The sequence below is a fragment of the Theropithecus gelada genome, chromosome 16 (assembly GCF_003255815.1).
Source record: "Theropithecus gelada isolate Dixy chromosome 16, Tgel_1.0, whole genome shotgun sequence".
Lineage (NCBI taxonomy): Eukaryota > Metazoa > Chordata > Mammalia > Primates > Cercopithecidae > Theropithecus > Theropithecus gelada.
The window spans coordinates 49,851,271-49,872,118 of NC_037684.1; the positions used below are offsets into that span (position 1 = coordinate 49,851,271).

Consider the following 20,848-nt stretch of genomic DNA (forward strand, 5'->3'; position numbering starts at 1 on the left):
GTTTTTTTTTTTTTTTTTTTTTTTTTTTTTTTTTTGAGATGGGGTCTCGCTCTGTCGCCCAGACTGGAGTGCAGTGGCTGGATCTCAGCTCACTACAAGCTCCGCCTCCCAGGTTTACGCCATTCTCCTGCCTCAGCCTCCCGAGCAGCTGGGACTACAGGCGCCCGCCACCTCGCCCAGCTAGTTTTTTGTATTTTTTAGTAGAGACGGGGTTTCACCGTGTTAGCCAGGATGGTCTCGATCTCCTGACCTCGTGATCCACCCGTCTCGGCCTCCCAAAGTGCTGGGATTACAGGCTTGAGCCACCATGCCCGGCCTATATATATATATTTTTGGGACAGAGTCTTGCTCTGTTGCCCAGGTTGGAGGGCAGTGGCACCATCATAGCTCACTGGAGCCTTGACCTCCCAGGCTCAAGCAAGCCTTCTACTTCAGTGTCCTAACTAGCTGGGATTACAGGCATGTGCCACCACACCCAGCTCTTTTTGTTTTTTTGTTTTTTGTTTTTTTGCAGAGACAGGGTCTTGCTGTGTTGCCTAGTCTGGTCTTGAGCTCCTGGGCGCAAGTGATCTGGCTGCCTCAGCCTCCCCAAGTGATGAGATTACAGGCATGAGGCGACCGCACCCAGCCTCATTCTGAATTTAAAATCGCCGTTGTCTAACGTTTCTCCATCAATCCCAGCAAGTGTTTTCCCAACTCCTCATCCAGTCCCTCCCCTCTGCGCCATGACGCTCCTGCCTGCTGCTGTGTGTTCTGCAGAGCTCTCGGGTGAGCGGGGGGCGTTAACATCGCTTCCCTTTATACTCCAGGCTGTGCAGGAAGCCCACGCTGCTACAAGCCTGTTTTCAATGAGCTCTTTATGGGGCACTAGACCAGACTGTCGGAAACACTGATTCGTTTTCATCCTCTCACAGGAAGCGGGCACTGCCTAGGCGGGCTGCTGATGCCAGGGAGACACTGTCCCCTGCTCACCCATGGCAAAGAAAGCCCCCAGCCCTCAGAAGAGAGACCAAGAGTCCAGGCCTAGGGGGTGAAATGAAAACAGCCAGGGCCCCAGGGTTACCAGCAAGCCCTTTCTTGGGGCTGGCCCTTCCCATGTGCCTCTGACCATGGTGAGAGTGAGCCCGGTTCCTGGCCTTACTCCCTGTGATATTTCGGGCCCAGGAAGGAGGGGGTGGGGCCTGAGTCAAGGGCTGCACAGGCAGCAGCTGTGGCTCAGGAAGGAGCCCCTCTGGGAAGTGAAACTGTCCAGAAGGTGTCACATGGGCACATCTGTTGCCTGTGGCAGGACAGTGAGCCCCCAGGCCAGCCCCCTTACCTCAGGCAGCATGCTGTCCTGCTCGCCAGGGTCCTGGTTCTCTTTCTCGGGTGGCGGGATGGTGATGGAGAGGTTGGGTGGCTTCCGGCTCTGCAGGCGGCTGCTGGACACAGAGGACACGCTCCCGCCATTCTTGTCAGCAGAGGCCATTGTGGGCAGGCGGTGGGAGGGCTGGAATGGAGACCGAGAGAGCAGCGGTGGGCGGTGGAAGGGGTGGCGGGGTGTCAGGACCCTGACGCCAGGGCACGCAGAGCAGACCGAGAACCAACCTGCCTAAAGTTGGTTCAAACATCTCTGCGGGGCCAGGCGTGGTGGCTCGCGCCTGTGATCCCAACTACTCGGAAGGCTGGGGCAGAAGGGCTTGAACCCAGGAGGCAGAGGTTGCAGTGAGCTGAGATCGTGCCACTGCACTCCAGCCTGGCAACAGAGCAAGACTCTGTCTGAAAACAACACACACACACACACACACACACACACACAAAACCAAAAACAAACATCCCTGGGGACTAAACCCAGCCTGAACCAGGCTGAACCTCATGCCCAGTGGTTGGAGTGAAGTCTATTTCTGAACATCATTTGCATCCCGGACCATATGGGTCTGGGAGGTCCTCAACTTACTACTTCATTCAATTTCTGATCTCTCCGCTCCAGGCAAGAAACAAAGCCTGAAAAGAACACGAAGATGCAGGCCAGGGACGGTGGCTCACGCCTGCAATACTAGCACTTTGGGAGGCCGAGGTGGGCCAAGAGATGAGAAACCTACCGTGCTGGTCCCTGTCCCCCAAGGTCGCCCAGTTTATTTTTCTTGTCTTTTTTCTGTAGAGGTGGGGTCTCTCCATGTTAGCCAGGCTGGTCGGGAACTCCTGGGCTTAAGCCGTCTGCCTGCCTCGGCCTCCCAAGTGCTGGGATTACAGGTACAAGCTCACTGCGCCCAGCCCCAGTTCAGTTTTCAAAGAGAACTAAAACTGGCTGGGCGCGTGGCTCCTGCCTGTAATCCTAGCACTTTGGGAGGCCGAGGCAGGTAGATCACCTCAGGTCAGGAGTTTGAGACCAGCCTGGTCAATGTGGTAAAACCACGTCTCTACTAAAAATACAAAATTAGCTAGGAGTGGTGGCACATGCCTATAATCCCAGCTACTTGGGAGGCTGAGGCATGAGAATTGCTTGAACCCAGGAGGCAGAGGTTGCAGTAAGCCAAGATCATGCCACTGCGCTCCAGCCTGGGCGACAGAGCTAGACAATGTCTCAAAAAAAAAATAAAGATAACTAAAACTGCCACCTGTCTGGCACTTTTTCCCCCATAGTGAGAACATTGTTTAACAATAAAAGTGGCATATGCTTATTGAAAAAAAAAAAAATCACACAGCCGGGTGCAGTGGCTCACACCTATAATTCCAACACTTTGGGAGGCTGAGGTGGATGGATCACTTGAGGCCAAGAGTTCGAGACTAGCCTGGCCAACATAGTGAAACTCCATCTCTACCAAAATACAAGAATCAGCCAGGCATACTGCCTCATGCCTGTAGTTCCAACTACTCGGGAGGCTGAGGCAGGAGAATCGCTTGAACACGAGAGGCAGGGATTGCTGTGAGCCAAGGTCATAGCACTGCATTCTAGCCTGGGCGACAGAGTAAGACTCCGTCTCAAAGAAAAAAAAAATCCAGCTGGGCACGCTAGTTCACGCCTGTAATCCCAACACTTTGGGAGGCTGAGGCGGGCAGATCACGAGGTCAGGAGTTCGAGACCAGCCTGGCCAACACGGTAAAACCCCTTCTCTACTAAAAACACAAAAAATTAGCCGGGCACGGTGGCTCAAGCCTGTAATCCCAGCACTTTGGGAGGCTGAGACGGGCGGATCACAAGGTCAGGAGATCGAGACCATCCTGGCTAACACGGTGAAACCCCGTCTCTACTAAAAAATACAAAAAACTAGCCGGGCGAGGTGGCGGGCGCCTGTGGTCTCAGCTACTCCGGAGGCTGAGGCAGGAGAATGGCGTAAACCCGGGAGGCGGAGCTTGCAGTGAGCTGAGATCCGGCCACTGCACTCCAGCCTGGGCGACAGAGCCAGACTCAGTCTCAAAAAAAAAAAAAAAAATTAGCCGGGCGTGGTGGCGGGCGCCTGTAGTCCCAGCTACTCGGGAGGCTCAGGCAGGAGAATTGCTTGAACGCGGGAGGCAGAGGTTGCAGTGAGCCAAGATTGTGCCATTGCACTCCAGGCTGGGTGACAGTGAGAGACTCCATCTCAACAAAAAGAAAAAAAATTCAGTATTCTATAAAGGAGAACATGAGCACGTGACCCACCTTTCCCCCCACCCTCTGGAAGGCCTCTCTGGGCCTGGAAACTACATACTTCAAAATTTTACACATACTCGTAACTTTTTTTCTTGTTTTTTGAGACAGGGTCTCACTCTGTTGCCCAGGCTGGAGTGCAGTGGTGTGATCTTGGCTCATTGCACCCTCCGCCTCCCAGGTTCAAGCAATTCTCCCGCCTCAGCATCCCGAGTAGCTGGGGTTACAGGTGTAAGCCACCATGCCCTGCCCACACTCTATCATTTTATCTGCATTGTAGACAAATTTTTCTGTTAACACATACAGATAGACCTTTTTTTTTTTTTTTTTAAGATGGGGTCTCACTCTGTCACCCAGGTTGGAGTGTAGTGGCGTGATCTCGGCTCACCGCAACCTCCGCCTCCCAGGTTCAAGTGATTCTCCTGCCTCCGCCTCCTGAGTAGCTGGGATTACAGGCATGGGCCACCATGCCTGGCTAACTTTGTATTTTTAGTAGAGATGGGGTTTCTCCATGTTGGTCAGGCTGGTCTTGAACTCCTGACCTCAGGTGATCCACCTGTCTCGGCCTCCCAAAGTGCTGGGATTACAGGTGTGAGCCACCATGCCTGGCCCTAGGCCTCTGTCTTTTTTGATGAATACAAAGATTTCATAGAGTGGAATGCACCAAGATTTACTTAAGTCCGGATTGCTGGTTATTTAGGATGTTTCCAGAATTTGAGACATGGGTCTGATGTTGCAACTAACACCCTTGCATACACCACATGTGCTTGTTTTAGTATTACAAGATCAAGTTCTGGAAGGAGAATGGCTGGATTGAAGGGTAAGCGCACACCGAATTTCAGAGCTCTTGCCCAGTACTCCATCTGGGGCTTTCCTGTGCATATGCCGCCAGTCCCCAATTCCCCTCTGACTCCACCAGAATTAACACCTCTGCCTGTTTCATTGCCTTCCTTTCATCTCTTGCTCTGCCCCATGACTGCCTTCTTGTTAAAACCCCCAGCTGTGGCTGGGCGCAGTGGCTCACGCCTGTAATCCCAGCACTTTGGGAGGCAGAGGTGGGCGGATCACCTGAGGTCGGGAGTTCGATACCAGCCTGACCAACATGGAGAAAGCCTATCTCTACTAAAAATACAAAAAACATTAGCTGGGCGTGGTGGCGCATCCCTGTAATCCTAGCTACTCTGGAGGCTGAGGCAGGAGCATCGCTTGAATCCGGGAGGCCGAGTTAGTGGTGAGCCGAGATCTCACCACTGCACTCCAGCCTAGGTGACACAGTGAGACTCCATCTCAGGGAAAAAAAAAAAAAAAAAAGAGCAGATGGCTTCACACACTGAAGCACTGTGTCCACACAGAAACCTGGACAGGAAGTGCCCGGCAGCACGGCTCTGCAGAGCCTGAGCAGGGAAACAGCACAAGTGCTCGTCAGCAGATGAAGGCACAAATATAAAATGTGATTGAGCCACACAATGGAGCATCCTTCAGCCACGAAAGGAAGGAAGTCCCAATAAAGCTACAACATGGGTGAGCCTTGAGAACATTGTGCCCAGGGACAGGAGCCAGTCACGGTGGCCACCTCTGCATGAGTCCATTCATATGAAAGCCCAGAATAGAATAGGGAAATCTACAGACAGAAGCAGGGTAGTGGTTCTTAGGGCTGGGAAGGTGGGGACTGGGTGGGGGGTGACAGCTAAAGGGTGCAGGCTTTCATTAGGGGGTGATGAAAGCAATCTAAAACTGTGGTGATGGTGGCACAATTCTGTGAATATGTATAAATATGCACATATACACACACACACACATATATATTTTTGAGACAGAGTCTTGCTCTGTCACCCAGACTAGAGTGCAGTGGTGCGATTTTGACTCACTGCCAACCTCCGCTTCCCAGGTTCAAGCGATTCTCCTGCCTCGGCCTCCCGAGTAGCTGGGAATACAGGTGTAAGCCACCACGCCCGGGTAATTTTTGTATCTTTAGTAGAGATGGGGTTTCACCATGTTGGCCAGGCTATTCTGGAACTCCTGACCTCAAGTTTGCTTCAGCCTCTCAAAGTGCTGAGATTGCAAGTGTGAGCCACCGTGCCCAGCGTCTGTGAATACATTAAAACTACGGAGGGTTGGGAGCGGTGGTTCATGCCTGTAATCCCAGCAATTTGAGAGTTTGAGGCAGGAAGATCACTTGAGCCCAGGAGTTCGAGACCAGCCTGGGCAACATAGTGAGACTCCATCTGTACAAAAAAAATTAAAAAATTAGCCAGATATGGTGGTGCATGCATATAGTCCCAGCTACTCAGGAGGCTGAGGCAGAGGGATGGCTTGAGCTTGGAAGGTCGAGGCTGCAGTGAGCCATGATCTCGCCACTGCACTCCAGCCTGGACAACAGAGTGAGACCCTGTCTCAAAAAATAAATAAATAAATAAAAACACTGATGGTACACTTTAAATGGGTGAATCGACTGGTGTGTGAATTCTCTCTCAGTGAAGCAGGTGCTCCATAATGTTGGGCCTCTGAATGAGCCAGTCCAGTCACTGTCCCAGACCATCACACAGCGGAGGGGCTGGCTCTTCTTAGCCTCTGCGTTGCAGTTCAAGTGCCCTCCTGCCCCACCTTGAGCAGTGCCGGTCCCACCTCACCTCCTTTCCTGTTTTTTTTTTCTTTTTTTTGAGACGGAGTTTTGTTCTTGTTGCCCAGGCTGGTATGCAATGGCACAATCTCGGCTCACTGCAGCCCCTGCCTCCTGGGTTCAAGCAATTCTCCTGTCTCAGCCTCCCGAATAGCTGGGATTACACGCATGCACCACCATGCCCAGCTAATTTTATAATTTTAATAGAGACCAGGTTTCTCCACGTTGGTCAGGCTGGTCTCAAACTCCCGACCTCAGGTGATCCACCCGCCTCGGCCTCCCAAAGTGCTCGGATTACAGGTGTGAGCCAGCGTGCCTGGCAATTTTTTTTTTTTTTTTTTTGAGACGCAGTCTCACTCTGTAGCCCAGGCTGGAGTGCAGTGGCATGATCTCGGCTCACTGCAACCTCTGCCTCCCAGGTTCGAGCGATTCTCCTGCCTCAGCCTCCCAAGCAGCTGGGACTACAGGTGCATGCCACCATGCCCAGCTAATTTTTTTGTATTTTTAGTAGAGATGGGGTTTTGCCATGTTGGTCAGGCCAGTCTTGAACTCCTGACCTCAGGTGATCCACTCACCTCGGCCTCCCAAAACGCTGGGATTACAGCCGTGAGCCACTGCGCCCATCCCTTCCCTGCCCTTATTCCTCCCTATCGCTCCCTGAATTAACTTGCTTCATTCACTGTCCACCGCTGTTCAGATAGAGAGTGTGGGCCCCGCAGGAGGCATCTGGATGTGGCCACAGCAGCCAGTGCCCTGGGTCCAGCCACCCAGCCGCCCAGCTTCCTACCTTTGAGTCTGAGTTTGCCTGCGGCTTCCTGGGTCTTGCTGTGAAGGGCTTTAGAGCATGTTCTTGTCTTCTCCTTGCTCTGTACAGATGCTCCGGCGTGAAGCCTCAGTCTGTGGAAGGGCAGACGGACAGATAGGTGGCTGCAAGGACGGATAGACAGCTCCAGGCCATGTGGTACAGCTTCCTGGGCACTCACAGCTGGAAGAAAGGAGGGCCGGTTCCAGGGAGCATGCCCACCACTGAGTGCTTTAACCTTCCTGACCTCAGTCTTCCCATCTGTAAAATGGGGCCAATTCCACCTGCCTTACTGGTGAGGGATTAAAGGTGCTAATCAGGCTTCTCCAAGTGCCAAGCAGCAAGGGGCACTGGCCTCAGGGTATTTACAGCCAATCACCTAACAACAGTCCTCTGGTCTGAGAACCTGATTGGAATGGGACATTAAAGTCAAGATGGCCCCTGTTGTTTTTCTCAATATTACTTGAATGGTACAGAAACATTTAACTTTCAGCCAGGTGCAGTAGCTCACACCTGTAATCCCAGCACTTTGGGAGTCTGAGGCAGGTAGATCACCTGAGGTCAGGAGTTCGAGATCAGCCTGGCTAACATGGTGAAAACCCATCTCTACTAAAAATACAAAAATTAGCTGGGCATGGTGGTGCACACCTTTACTACCAGCTACTCGGGAGGTTGAGGCAGGAAAATTGCTTGAACCTGGGAGGTGGAGGTTGCAGTGAGTCGAGATTGTGCCATTGCACTCCAGCCTGGGCGACAAGGAGACTCTGTCTCAAAAAATAAACAAACAAAACCACATATTTTCAGGCTGGGTACAGGGGCTCACGCCTGTAATCTCAGCACTTTGGGAGGCCGAGGTGGGCAGATTATGAGCTCAAGAGTTCGAGACCAGCCTGGCCAATATGGTGAAACCCCATCTCTACTAAGAATTCAAAAATTAGCCAGGGCTGGGTGCAGTGGCTCATGCCTGTAATCCCAGCACTTTGGGAGGCTAAGGTGGGTGGATCATGAGGTCAAGAGTTCGAGACCAGTCTGGCCAATATAGTGAAACCCTATCTCTACTAAAAATACAAAAAATTAGCCAGGTGTGGTGGCAGGCGCCTATAATCCCAGCTATTCAGTAGGCTGAGGCAGGAGAATCACTTAAACATGGGAGGCAGAGGTTGCAGTGAGCTGAGATCGTGCCATTGCACTCCAGCCCAGGCAACAGTGCGAGACTGTCTCAAAACCAAAACCAAAAAAAAAAAAACAACAAAATAACTAGCCAGGCATGGTGGCACATGCCTGTAATCCCAGCTACTAGGAAGGGTGAAGCAAGAGAATTGCTTGAATCTGGGAGGTAGAGGTTGCAGTGAGCTGAGATCCCACCACTGCACTCCAGCCTGGGTGACAGAGCAAGACTCAGTCTTGAAACAAAACAAAACAAAACAAAAGAACCCCACATATTTAACTTTCAAAGTCCAGAAATTACTAGCTGCCTACTGATACTTAAGGCAAAGTTCAAATGATCTGGAAGTGTTTTGTTGCTTTGATTAGTCATTTATTGAAGTTAAAAGCCATACAACATAAAATCAACCATTTTAAAGCACGAAACCCAGGGGCATTCCTGTTTGTTTTTAAGACGTCCTGACCAGGTCCTCCTTTGAGGGGAACCCCAAGGTGCCGCAACCCCTCTCGAGGCCAGGCAGGATTAAGTCCTTAACTGTGCTGGGCCTTGTTTGGGCCTTTACACGCATTACCCTTCAAAATACCTTCCAGGGAGACGTTAGCGTCTCTTCCATTCTGTAGATGGCGAATGGAGGCTCAGAGGGTTTCAGTAACTTGCCCAAGCTCACATAGCCAAGAAAGGGTGCAGCTAGGATGCCCGATGTCTGGCTCCGGGGCCTGGGGGCTCCTAGGGGACGGGCTCCTTCCTGCCCTAAGACTGAGGCTAGAAGACCCCCCTCTCAGGGAGCCAGAGAGGGAACTTGGTCCAGCATTCCAGTGCTTTCCAAACAAAGCTCCTCAGAGGCCTGGGGGTCCCCAGAGGTGCCTAAGGGGCCGCTATGGGGCAAATCAGAGGCTGGGGAGTAGCCCAGGCCCCCCAGTGATTCCATCAAGCAATGATGTTCCTTGACCCCCTGCATATTTGGGACATTTGGGGAGCAGAATGCTGGGTGCAGAGGAGAACTATTGAGGCAGAGCTAGGATGTGTCTCCCGCCTCTTTAAGGCTAGCAGTGCTGGCTTCACCTCCTTCCATCCCGAAGTGCTAGGGAGTCCTGACCCTACCCCTCCGGGCAGACTGCCCGGCTGAGTATGACGAGGTCCTCAGAGATCAACCCACTGGGCTAGGTTGGTGCCAAGGAGCCCTGGCAGCCACACCGGGACCCCACTCGGTTGAAGCTGTGGCCAGGTCCCCTCGTCCTGAGCCTGCTCTGGGGACAGCTCCAAGACAACAGCCTCACCTGGGACCTCTGCAGGAAAAGTTCATAGTTTGGTCTCCTTTGGGACCAGGGTACACCAAGAGGGCATGGGGAGGGCACTGCCCTGGGGAACTGGCACTGGGGGATGGGAGGCAAGTAGTGGAAGAAGCCGGGTGCAAGGGTGGGGCCTCTAGACTCCAGTTCAGTTAAGGTTGCCAAGCAGGTAGGAGCTTTCTGGAACTCAGATCTGATCACACCTCCCTGGAGGTCCCTTCAGGCCGGCCCTCCCTGCCACACCCTCACCAGACAAACCACATCCCTGTGCCATCCCCAAGCTCTCACCTCCTGTCATCTGAAGTGTTGCGCCTGGCACACAAGGCTCCACTTTCCCTGCCTGGCCAAGCCCCACTAGGAAAGTGAAATGTCACCTCCAGAGAGAATCAGTCACTTTATTGCCTGCTCTCTCCGCCATCTCGCAGATTTACCCACGTGTGGGAGTCCCCTACCCAACCCCGGGCAGCCCAGGATTCTGCAAGCAGGGGGCCCTCATCAATGGCTGACTGAATGGGAAGCGGAAGCTAGTGCGAGGGTGGGGCTGGGGGTGGTCAGTCAGTCCATAGCAGCCCCGGACAGAAGTGGTCTCCCCCATCCTGCAGCTGCTCCAGGAGGCCGCCCCCTCTGGAGGGCTCCACGGAGAGCTCCTACCCTGCTGGCTGTGCCCCCTCCTACCCTGCTGGCTGTGCCCCCTCAGCAGGGCCAGGATGGAGGACGCTACATGCTGTGCCAGGATGAGCGTCCAGTGGACCACCCCACTAGACTCCCCACCTAGCTCCCTAGCCGGCCGCAGGCACTGCTTTTGGTTCTGGGGTTCTGCCCAGCCAGCCTCCCTATCCCAAGGCCAGGCCATCCCAGCTGAGACCCCCGCCCAGGATCCGCTGCACTGCTGGCATCTGTGCCAACCTCCTGATGACAGAGGCTCCCAAAACCCACACTGAGGGAGAGGAGAGCCTGGTCAGCCCCAGGGCAATCCGTGGGGGGGGGGGGGGGGGGTTCCAAAGAGAGGTGGTTTGAGACCAGAGAGCAGAGACAGGCCCAAGGCGGGTGGGCACGTCTTCCTGGGCGGGAGCCTGGCATCAGGAGCACTGTCTGAACCACAGAGCACAAGAGGCCTGGGCGGCGGCCTGACAGCAGCTACACTCTCCGGCCTCAGTTCCCTTCTCTGAGGGAATGGGATAAGGTCATGGCCCAGCTTTGACACCTATGAAGCCTAAACACGGAGTGTGAAAGCATGATTGCACCAGCCGCTTTCCACCATTGAGATCAACGGCCTCCAACTCGTGCAGAAATTGGGGTAGGGGTGCAAAAGCCCAGTCCCCTCCTTGGGGCTCAACAGGGAAAGGAGTGGGGACTGTTAGACCCACTCTGGCCTTCAGCATGGCTCAAGTCCAGATGGCAGGAACCAGACAGAAAAAAAGTCCTGGCGAGCTGGAGCCGCCCCACACGGCACTTGTCTCCGAGCCCTAGAAATGCTTGCTCACTGCAGGGGAAATGGTGACACCCTGGGACCAGGCTTCCTCCTGGCCCGCAGTCACATCTGCCGCTGTCTCTCTAAGACCCCCAGGCCCACCTCCGCACCCAGCCCACAGGCGGAGCACTGCCACCTGCCCAGCCAGATCCTGACCTCACTGTGGCCAACCCCAGAGAAGGGCCTTCAGCCCCAGCCCAGCTGGGAGATGCCAAAGGGACCTGGGGAGAGGGACTGGGGCTTAGGGTGGGACAGATTCTATTTCCTCCTCCTTTAGGGTGGGGTGGGGAAATTCTGAGACAAAGTGAAGTGCAGAGTTCAGATCACCCCCAGGTCTCATGGGTTGAGGCCTCTGCACACTCCCCTGCCCAGGCTCAGGGCCTCCCCCACTGCAGATAGCTCTGGAGATAGCATAACCCAGCTAGCAGCAGCGGAGCTCAGGCACATCCAACAGAAATGCAGACTCAGACACCATTTACCACTGCTGCCCAGAGAATCCGGTTTCCCCACAAAGGGTGGGGCTGGGCACTCCCAACCAAGCCTGTCCTGCACAGCTGGGTAAGCAAGGCCACCCCCAGGGAGGTCCCCAACAGAGCCCTACCAGCCAGCCCAGGCAGGGTACAAGGGTCCCCCCACCATGCGGACTGTACAAGCCACACTCCTTCAGGAAGGCCCAGCCTACTGCCCCTCCCACCTCCCCCAGGTGCAGTTCCCTTTCTCTCTCCACCTGGTGCCACCAACCTCCCTACACTCCCCACCCCCACACAAGTGGGTTTCTAGAGGCTCCGAGTCTCGCTAACGAAGGGTGCAGTCCCCACAAGCCCTGGGCTCTATGGGCTTTAGGGGGCGGGGCAGGGAGAACGTGGCAGGTGCAGCCCAGAGGGAAACAGGCAGAGGCTTGATGCAAGGGCTTAGCCTGCATGTGGCCAGAAATGGGGACAAAGGGGTGGGACAGGCCCTTGGATAAGGAGTAAGCAGCCTCTTCCCCTCCAGACAAGAAAGAGGGAGACCACTATTACCCACTAGATATGACCAGGAAGTTTAGGGGACCTCCTGAAGGGAGGGGCTCTAGCCACCTGAAGAGAGGAAGTGGGGAACCACCCCCTGGGCCGGAAGCTGCTTCCAGCCTGGCTCCGGAGCTGCGGGTGGGTGAAGCGAGTCACCTGGCGTCCCTGGGAGTGGGCAGTCAGGACAGAAGGAGGGCGGTGGGAGGCGTGGGGCCACGTCTTCCCGGTTGAATCACAGGATGCTAGGGTGAGGGCTGGGGACGAGGAAACTGCTTCTCTCCCCAGCTTCCCTGCCATAGAAACTGAAACTCATTTTCCCTGCCTGTGGCCCTGCTGGGAACCAGGGCATTTTTAGAAAGCGGCAAAGAGGAAGCTGGGCCTCACCCAGTGTGCAATCCCCAGTAAAACCCGTAGTTCTGCTGACCCCGGGGTTTCTCCAGCCCCAGAGGCCCGGAAGGACAGCTCATGGGACAGCTGTCCTCACATCTCCCCATGCATCCCCAAGCTGGGCCTCACGTAGCCAGTGACGCCGCTCTGCACACTTCCTTGCCCTGGCAAGAGGTAGAAGGGGCAAGAGTAAAGGGCAGGAAAGTGGCAAGAAGGCTGGCTGGGGGCCTGGGGGCAGGCTTTGGGGAGAGTCACGAGAGACAGAACAGGAGGGCAGGGCTGGCAGGAGCTGCGGCGTGAGCTCCACCGGCAGAGTTAGCAGAGGGGAGAGGGGGCTGGGGACTCTGAGGGTGGGACACCTAGCTGTCTGTCTCCAGGAGCCAAACAGGAGCTGCTCTCCCTCCCTCTCAGCACCACCTCCCCAGAGGCCGGAGCTGGTGGTAGGTGGGCGCAGACACGATCTCAACCCACTCTGCCGGTACATGCTTCAGCCCACAGCCGCTGATGGAGAGAAACAAAACGGCCTGTGGGTTCACACACCTCCCCAGACATCCCACTAACAGCGGGCCCTGGCCCAGAGAGCCGTTTCTTTCTCCTCCTCACGCCTCCAGGGCTTGCCCCAAACTCAGTTCAGAAGCTCAAGAACCCCCAGGGGCAGGTTCAGGGGCTTGACCATCCCCTGACTTCTTTGGGCTTTTTCCCATCAGGCCCCAGGCTCTGGGCTCCCTTTAACCTGGTTAGAGTGGCTGGGGTGTCATAAGCCAACCACAGACACGGGAAGCGGGCGCTGCGCTCCAGGGAGCCACCAAGATCAGGGTATGAGGGTGTGAACCTGCGTGTGTGTGTTGCGGGGGGCTGGGGGGTGACATGTCATGTTCTTAGGGTGGTGCAGCCTGATGCCCCCTCTGCACCAACCATCTGGGTTTTCGCAGGACCCGTTGCCAGCAGGGATGGCAGAGATACAAACGTCCCTCCTCTGCTGGGGTTCCTGGTCCAGGAAGCAGGCTGAGCTGGGGGCGCCCGAGCCCTGCATCCCCAAAGCCCAAGGTGCAGCAGTTGCTGGCAAGATACAGGGGAGGGCATCAAAGGAGGTGGCAGTGCAGCCAGGCCTCTTGAGCTGGACACAGTGCCAGGCCCCACCCACCACAGTGCCCTCCCCTGGAAATTTCTGGATTTCAAAAGCTGCTGGTGGAGGCTGGGCACAGTGGCTCACGCCTGTAATCCCAGCACTTTGGGAGACTGAGGTGGGCGGATCACCCGAGGTCAGGAGTTCTAGACTAGCCTGGCCAACATGGTAAAACCCCATCTCTACTAAAAATACAAAAATTAGCCAAGCGTGGTGGCGGGTGCCTGTAATCCCAGCTACTCAGAAGGCTGAGGCAGGAGAATCACTTGAACCTGGGAGGCGGAGGTTGAAGTTAGCTGAGATCACGCCACTGCCCTCCAGCCTGGGCGACAGAGCAAGACTCCATCTCAAAAAACACACAAACAAAACAAAACAAAACAAAGCTGCTGGTGGAGGCAGGCAAGTGGCAGCAGCTGGGCAGGGATACAGGTGCCTTCCACATCCCAGGGAAGATGCAGCTGCTCCCGAGCCTGGGGCTGGACTGCAGGCTTCGGGGCAATGAAGGGAAGGGGGCACGCGCAGCCGCCGGACCCCAGTTCTCCTGCTCCCTCAGCATCGTTGTAAAGGGGAGGAGTTAGAAGTGGCCCCTGGGGCCCAAAAGGCCCTGTCCATTTGGGGTCAGACACCAGGACACTGGAGGGTTTCCAGGGTGGGGTGTGCACCACACGGTGCCACAGCAACACAGGCTCCGTGGGAACTGCCCTTTGCTGCAAACATTCATGAAAGTCTGCCTCTCTGCATCCCGGCAGCCGAGTTTTCATGGCCGTTGGAAGCAGCGGCGGACCAGCACAAGCCCAGCGGTTGGGGCAGGATGGGATGCAGCCTGGGGTCTGCGTGAGAGGTCCGGTTCACTCCCGCTGGAGCTCCTTGACACTAAGGTGTGACCAGGCCATTTCCATTCGTGACTGCCCCATGTACACAGACAGGGCTCTGTCCTGCGCTTACAAAGTAGGAGCCTGCCCGATTTCCACCTGCCTCCAGATGGTGAAAATCTGGCCTGATAGCGGAAGACAGGGTCATAGGCCCATCTCTAACTGCTGTGTGATCTTGGGCAAGCCACTGAACATCTCTGAGCCTCAGTCTGCGTATGCATAGGATGCTAGTATCCTCCCAGGGTCTAAGATCTAGGTGACTACATCACCATGAATGCGGGCTTACCCCAGGAGCAGCTCAGTTGAGGTGCGAGGTCTCACTTACTGCACAGAGAGGTAAGTACCTTGCCCAGTGTCACCCAGCCAGAAATAGGCCTGGGCTGGCTGGGTGTGAGCATGCAGAGCCCAGGGAGCTGACGGTGGCCCTGGCCCGCACCTTGACACACTCAGAGCACTTCTGGAGACCCAGTTCTGCCCCTGGCTGCATGGAGCCCCTCAGCAGGGAGGAAAATGCCAGGCAGACACTTCTGAGCTTGTAAACAGTCATTAAGGAACCAATAAACCTAATTTCCCAGATCCTTGCCCTGGGGCTCCCTGCTTCCCAGGGAAGAGGCTGGCCCTAGCCCCAGTGGCTGCCAGGGTTTCAGGACACTTGGACACCAGCCCATCAGGTTGCTCGTCCCAAGCAGGCCTGCAAAGCCAACCGCTCACGGCCCGCACCTTGCTTTGGGGCAGCGTGGGGCTCTCTTGCTGAGGAATGAGGAGGAACAGAGGACCAGAGACAGGACTCAAACCTGCCTTGGCCACCTACCTGCTGGGAGACTTTGGGCAAGTGGGTGCTGCGGAGCCTGCCTCCTCTGCTGTGAGATGCGGTGACGTCCCACCATGGAGGGAGCCGGGGAAGATGACAGCAGATATGAATGGACGCTGCCTGGCACACACCCAACGCCCAGTTGGAAGCTTCTTTTATTCCTGGCTGAGCTCTGCCACCATCGCTCACTTAGTCTCTATCTGAGCCGTGAGCCCCACAGGGGACAGATCTCTATTCGACAGGTGGGGAAACTGAGGCTCAGAGAGATGAAGTCACCTACCCAAGGTCCCACAGTTAGGGAGTGGTGGGGCTACAACCCCAGCCAGGGCCCTACGCTCTTAACCTCCACACTCTGCAGCCTCCTGCCACCCTGGAACTGGTGAGGGGCAGGGGAAAAAGAACGGGTGAGGACTCTGAGTGTTTGGGGTGCTGGAGTGAGTCCCGTGTGCAAAGGCCTTTAATTCATGAAGAAGGGACAGCACCTAAGTGCCTGGGTGGCACTGCTCGGCTTGCAAAAGACTTTTACAAACATGAGCTCATTTAGTTGAGGCTGAGGGTGACAGGCAGCTGTCATCATCCTCACGGGCGGGCAAGGTCAAAAGGGGCTTAGGCCAGGGTTCAAAGTCCTGTTTCCACTCCAAACCCCACAGCACATCCTCAATCCTCCTCTTCCAGATCGCTCTCTTTTTTTTTTTTTTTTTTTTGAGACGGAGTCTCGCCCTGCCGCCCAGGCTGGAGTGCAGTGGTGTGATCTTGGCTCACTGCAACCTCCGCCTTCTGAGTTCAAGCGATTCTCCTGCCTCAGCCTCCCGAGTAACTGGGACCACAGGTACCTGCCACCACACCCAGCTAATTTTTTGTATTTTTAGTAGAGATGGAGTTTCACCGTGTTAGCCAGGATGGTCCCCATCTCCTGACCTTGTGACCGCCCGCTTCGGCCTCCCAAAGTGCTGGGATTACAGGCGTGAGCCACTGCGCTCGGCCCCAGATCTTCTTATGGCTACATGGAGCTGACAACCTGGGGAGCCTTGGCGGAGATCAGGGCAGGAAGCCATCCCCGCACCACCTGCTAGCACAGGGTTGGGGGCCACATGGTGGAGGCAGAGGAGAAAACCAAGACTTGAAGTAGCTTTATCCTGCTCCCAGCCCCAGGAACCTACGCCAGGGAAAGAACAGCTGAGGGGCACCAGCTCCATGATCTGCTCCCTACCCCACCGTCAGTGACACACACACTGGCAGGCCAGGAAAACCCCCGGGCAGAGGTCAACAGTTCATGCCCAGATGGAAACCCACCCTCGTTTCCCTTGGTCACCAAGGCACTGAGGTCCCCCTACCCCAGACACACTCCTACGGAATAACAATAACAACAACAACAGTGCCACTGCTCCATATGCATGTTCCCGTCTAGTCCTTGACAGCCCATGAGGCAGGGCCTTGGCCATCTCCCAAGGCTGTGCTATGGACTGGCAGCCATGCCCCTACCTGAAGCCACCCTAACACCATTATCACAACGGCTCCCCTCACTGCTCCTGCCATGGCCGGGCACTGCACTGAAGGCTGCACACCTTCACCACAGGAATCCTCACCTCACACAACCCTCCAGGTAGATTACTGTTAGTGACTCCACTGTGCAGCTGGGGAAACTGAGGCACAGACTAGTTAAGTGACCCCATCCTATTGAGCACACACATGGATGACTGTGCCCGGCAGCCCCTGGGCCTTGGCCCAGCTCCTGAAGTTTGGAATCCTCCTCCATCCTTTTCCACTGGTCACAAGGTTCCCCTCACACTCCAAACAGTGTCTCCGGCCCACCTCCCGCGCTGCCCACTGGGCTGAAACCACTTTCCTGGAGGAGCCGGGCATTGGGGCTGGAACTGCCTTCCAGTGGCTTTTGGACCACAAACAACTCCCAGCTGGGCGCCCGGATACATTTGCCGAAGGACGGGCCGTGGACACGGTGGCGCTTTGTACTTCCCAGAAAATGTGTTTTCCTTTACACCCATCCAGGTCTCCTGGGAGGCAAAACGATGTTCCAGGCAGGCTTGGTTTCCCTGTGAAGCCGCCCGTGCCCTGAGAGCTGTCCCTGACTAGCCACCACCACTGCCGAGGTCAGCCTGCACTTGGGCAGGCGCAGACATCCCCGCCACTCCTCCCCCAGCCTGGCTCAGCTGGATAGGAAACCGGGAGCCGCTTCCGACAGCCAGTGCAGCCGGTGCAGATGCATGAGCTCACTCTGGAAACCCCCGGGGCAGACAGGGCAGTGCCGAGGTCTGCTCCAGAGTGCGTGGCACAGAGATCTGAGGAGAGTGTGGAGGGGGAGAGGCAGCCAGGAGGGCACACGTCTTCCCTGTGCTGTGCCAGCGGCAGGCGGGGGCCAGGCCCAAAGGGAAGCACCAGGCGGCTGAGCCATGCCACTCGGACACTCACGGGTAGGTGTGCGCAGCTCCTTGACTTCTGCTGTCATCTGTCACCTTGTCTGGGGCAGAGTTTACAGAGCAAGGAGGACAGAAACCTTGGTGGAGAGGCCACCACAGTATCCAGAGCTGAGGTCACAGCCAAAACAGCACCACTGACCCCAGAGCAGGACTCGGGTCCCAGGTCACCCAAAGCATTTGTAGTGTGATTTTTTCCTCCTCTTACAGGAACAAAAGTCCCCCTCCTGGGCTGGAGAGAGAGAGAGTGTCTGTGTGTGTGTGTGTGTGTGTGTGTGTGTGTTTCTGTGTGTTTCTGTGTGTCTGTGTGTATGTGTGTCTGTGTGTCTCTGTGTGTGTTTCTGTGTGTGTCTGTGTTTCTGTGTGTGTGTGTGTGTGTCTACACCAGATATAGACAGGTAGGAGTCACTGAGGGTCTGTTTGTGGGGCTCTTGGGCTGGGCCTGAGGGTGGGCAAGTGGGTTCACACCCGAGCTCCACTGCTGACTTTCTGAACAACTTTGTCTAAGTCTGGGTGCTCAGCCCTGTCCCTCAAGAGGCTCACAGCAATGGAGGCCACTTTTGTTTTTTGTGCAAATGAAAAGGTGGGAGTTTCACTTCGGCCTTTTACAGTCGAGAGACCAAAAAAACAAAAATAAAAACAAAAACAAACAAACAAAACCCCACCAACACCAGCAAAAAGAAGCCAGGCTCAAAAACTTCCACCAGGGTTCCCAGGCAAGAAGGCCGAGTCCAGAAGTGAACAGATGGGTGTGATGGCTACTGCAAGAAAACGGGGCGGGAGGGCAGCGAAGTGGCTCTGGCTCCTGGGCACGGACGCGGCTGCTTCATCCGATCCTCTCCCACCGTGCCAGCCACCCCTCCTTGTTGCCAGAAAACTGGAAGTACATTCCTCCAGCTCAACACAAACAACTCTGAGTCATCCCTACCGGGGGGCCGCCTGGCCTGTGCTTTGATGTCTCCCATCTCTCACCTCTGCTAACACCACAGGCAGGGTGCTCCCACCCCGCCAGCAGCTGGACCCACTCCAGGGCTCGTCCGCTAGCCCAGGGTGCCCTCTTTATTGCAGGAGGAAAGCAGCCTGGGGAGCTTCCAGGAATTAGGAGCCCTGATACTCCTTGGATGTCGCTTTCAAAAGGTGTACATCATTGGAGGAGTTAGGTGTGAGTTCAGAAGGGAAAATTCCAGCAGGTCACATGGTATCAGGCACCCATGCCAGCCTCAGCAATTCAGCTTTGGGAAAATCTATGGGAACAGGGTTCATCCTTTGCCCACCCTTCCAGCCCAGGGATATTTGAGCTCAAGGGCTGCCTCGGCCCAGCCTTCCTGGGAGGCTGCCCTGGGGTTAAGCACTCCAGGCCTGGGCTGCGAAGGGGTCCCCTGTTCCCAACCTCTACCCCACAGCACCCAGACCAGCTTCCTGCAGGGCCAGTGGAGATCGGGAACAGTGGTGGCTCATGGCACCAAAGGAGGACTCTTTTAAGGGGAATAAGTGTCCTCACACTGCCTTACCCCTTATCTCATTCAGGTTTATTTCAAGTTCCTCTTCTAACCACTCGGGAAAACTGAGGTAGTTTCCCCAGTGAGGGAGCATCATTGAGAAGGAACCTGACCGACCAGGTGCTGCACAGGGTTTCCCAGCCTCAGCACAGCACAGCACAGCACAGCACAGCACCGCACTTTGGGCTGGATAATTCCTCGTTGTGCGGACTGTCCTGTGCCCTGAAGATGTCTGGTGGCGTCCCTGGCCTCTACCCACTACCTGCCAGTAACAACACTCACTTCCCCTCCCAAGTGTGTGACACCCAAAATCACTCCAACATTGCCAAATATCCCATGGCAAGCAAAGTCGCCCCTGGTTGAGAGCCACTGCTCTAAAACACGCCTCCCTTTCCACTCCACTCCCTGCCCTACAGACAGTGATGGTCAAATAAGACAGATGCTGGTCTCATTATTTTACCAGCAAATGGCACACACTGGGGGCCTGATGCCAGCCGCCCAGGCAATAGCAGCCCCTCCCCATGTGGGGTCAGCTCCCCCCGCCTTCTGCTCCTCAGACACACCCGCTGCCACCCTCTCAGTAGCTCCAACCTTAGAGCCCCCTCCGTTAATCTTTCATGGAATGGGGCAGGACCAAAACCTAGGCTTCCTTTGCGCCCTGGCGTGGGAGTGGGGCGGGGTCTGTACCCTAGGGGACTCATCCGTCTCTAACCCAATGCCCTGGGGGAACATCCGAGGGGTCAAATAGGTAAAAGGCAAGCCCAAGCCAACCTTCCCCAGCCCCTCCATCCAGAAGTCAGGACTCCTGGGCCCAATTTCTGAGCTCCGGTTCAGCCCCGCTGTGTGAGTCCGGCTCCCTCAACCCCATCCCCGCACCTGTTTCCACCTTGGCCGGCTCAACCAACAAACTTCGGCCTCAGATTGCCCGGTGCTCTCCCGGGAGAAAACGGAGGAGAGAGAAGGGTCTGAACTGCAGGCACTTCTGGGACGCAGGCGGCACTGCTCTGCGCAGTTCCCTCTCTTCCTCCGGAGGTTTAAACCTCTGCCCAATCGTCTTGCCCCTACATCTGGCGCCCCGTTACCCAAGGACCCCTTAGGCGTCCTGTTCGAGCCGAGCCCTAGGGGCCAGCAGACCGGGTTCAGCGGCCCCGCCGGCGCCTTCCGAGCCAGCCCGGGCCTCCAGCCGAGCCCACGTGGGACCCAGGCGCTCCGCAGGGCGGGCACCGGGCACAGGGCACCCTCCCTGGCCGCGCACCACCGCTCCAGGGCAGGCTCGGGCACAACCTCGAGACCCTTCCAGCGCCTGTGGCTGGGCTGCCGTGAGCCCTGCCCCGCTCGTCGCCCCGCGCTCACCTCCCTGCGGCCCCAAGTCCCCGGGACGCAGCTCCGTGCGGCGCCTGCGAGCGGCTGGGCGGTGGCTCCTCGGGGGCGGGGCGGCAGCGCTCCGCCTCTTCCCTACCTGCGCGCGGGCGGTCGGGGGGCGGGGCCGGGCTCCGGGGGGCGGGGCCGGGCTCCGGGGGGCGGGGCCTGCCGGACGCAGCCTTTGCTCTGTCTGCTTCCTGGGTTCCCGCCTCCGCCTTCCACCCAGCTGGGTCCCCGCCTGGGCAGAGCCCTGTTTTCGCCCGAGCTGGTCTCTTCAGGGCGCCGTCCTTTCTCTCTTAGCGTCCTCACTCCACCCCAGACCAAACACGTCATCTAGGTCTGGATTGCTGTCTTTAAGTCGCCCCTCCCCCTCAAGAAAAAGCACCCAATCTCCCATC

General features: G+C 56.3%; 1 protein-coding gene across 2 annotated transcripts in view; it reads right to left on the minus strand.

Moving 5' to 3' along the window:
- Positions 1 to 20,516, minus strand: part of RHBDF2 (rhomboid 5 homolog 2) — a 30,631-nt gene extending 10,115 nt beyond the window's left edge. Inside the window, exons 1-4 of one of the 2 annotated variants that reach the window (XM_025363381.1) lie at positions 20,442 to 20,512; positions 7,277 to 7,435; positions 7,015 to 7,154; positions 1,319 to 1,489 (exon numbers count right to left, since the gene is read on the minus strand). In XM_025363381.1, coding sequence (XP_025219166.1) covers positions 1,319 to 1,468 — 150 coding nt within the window. In that variant the 5' untranslated portion in view covers positions 1,469 to 1,489; positions 7,015 to 7,154; positions 7,277 to 7,435; positions 20,442 to 20,512. Of the gene's footprint in view, positions 1 to 1,318; positions 1,490 to 7,014; positions 7,213 to 7,276; positions 7,436 to 20,441 lie in introns of both variants that reach the window. The other variant, XM_025363380.1, reaches the window with a different exon arrangement.
- Positions 20,517 to 20,848: the final 332 nt, after the last annotated feature.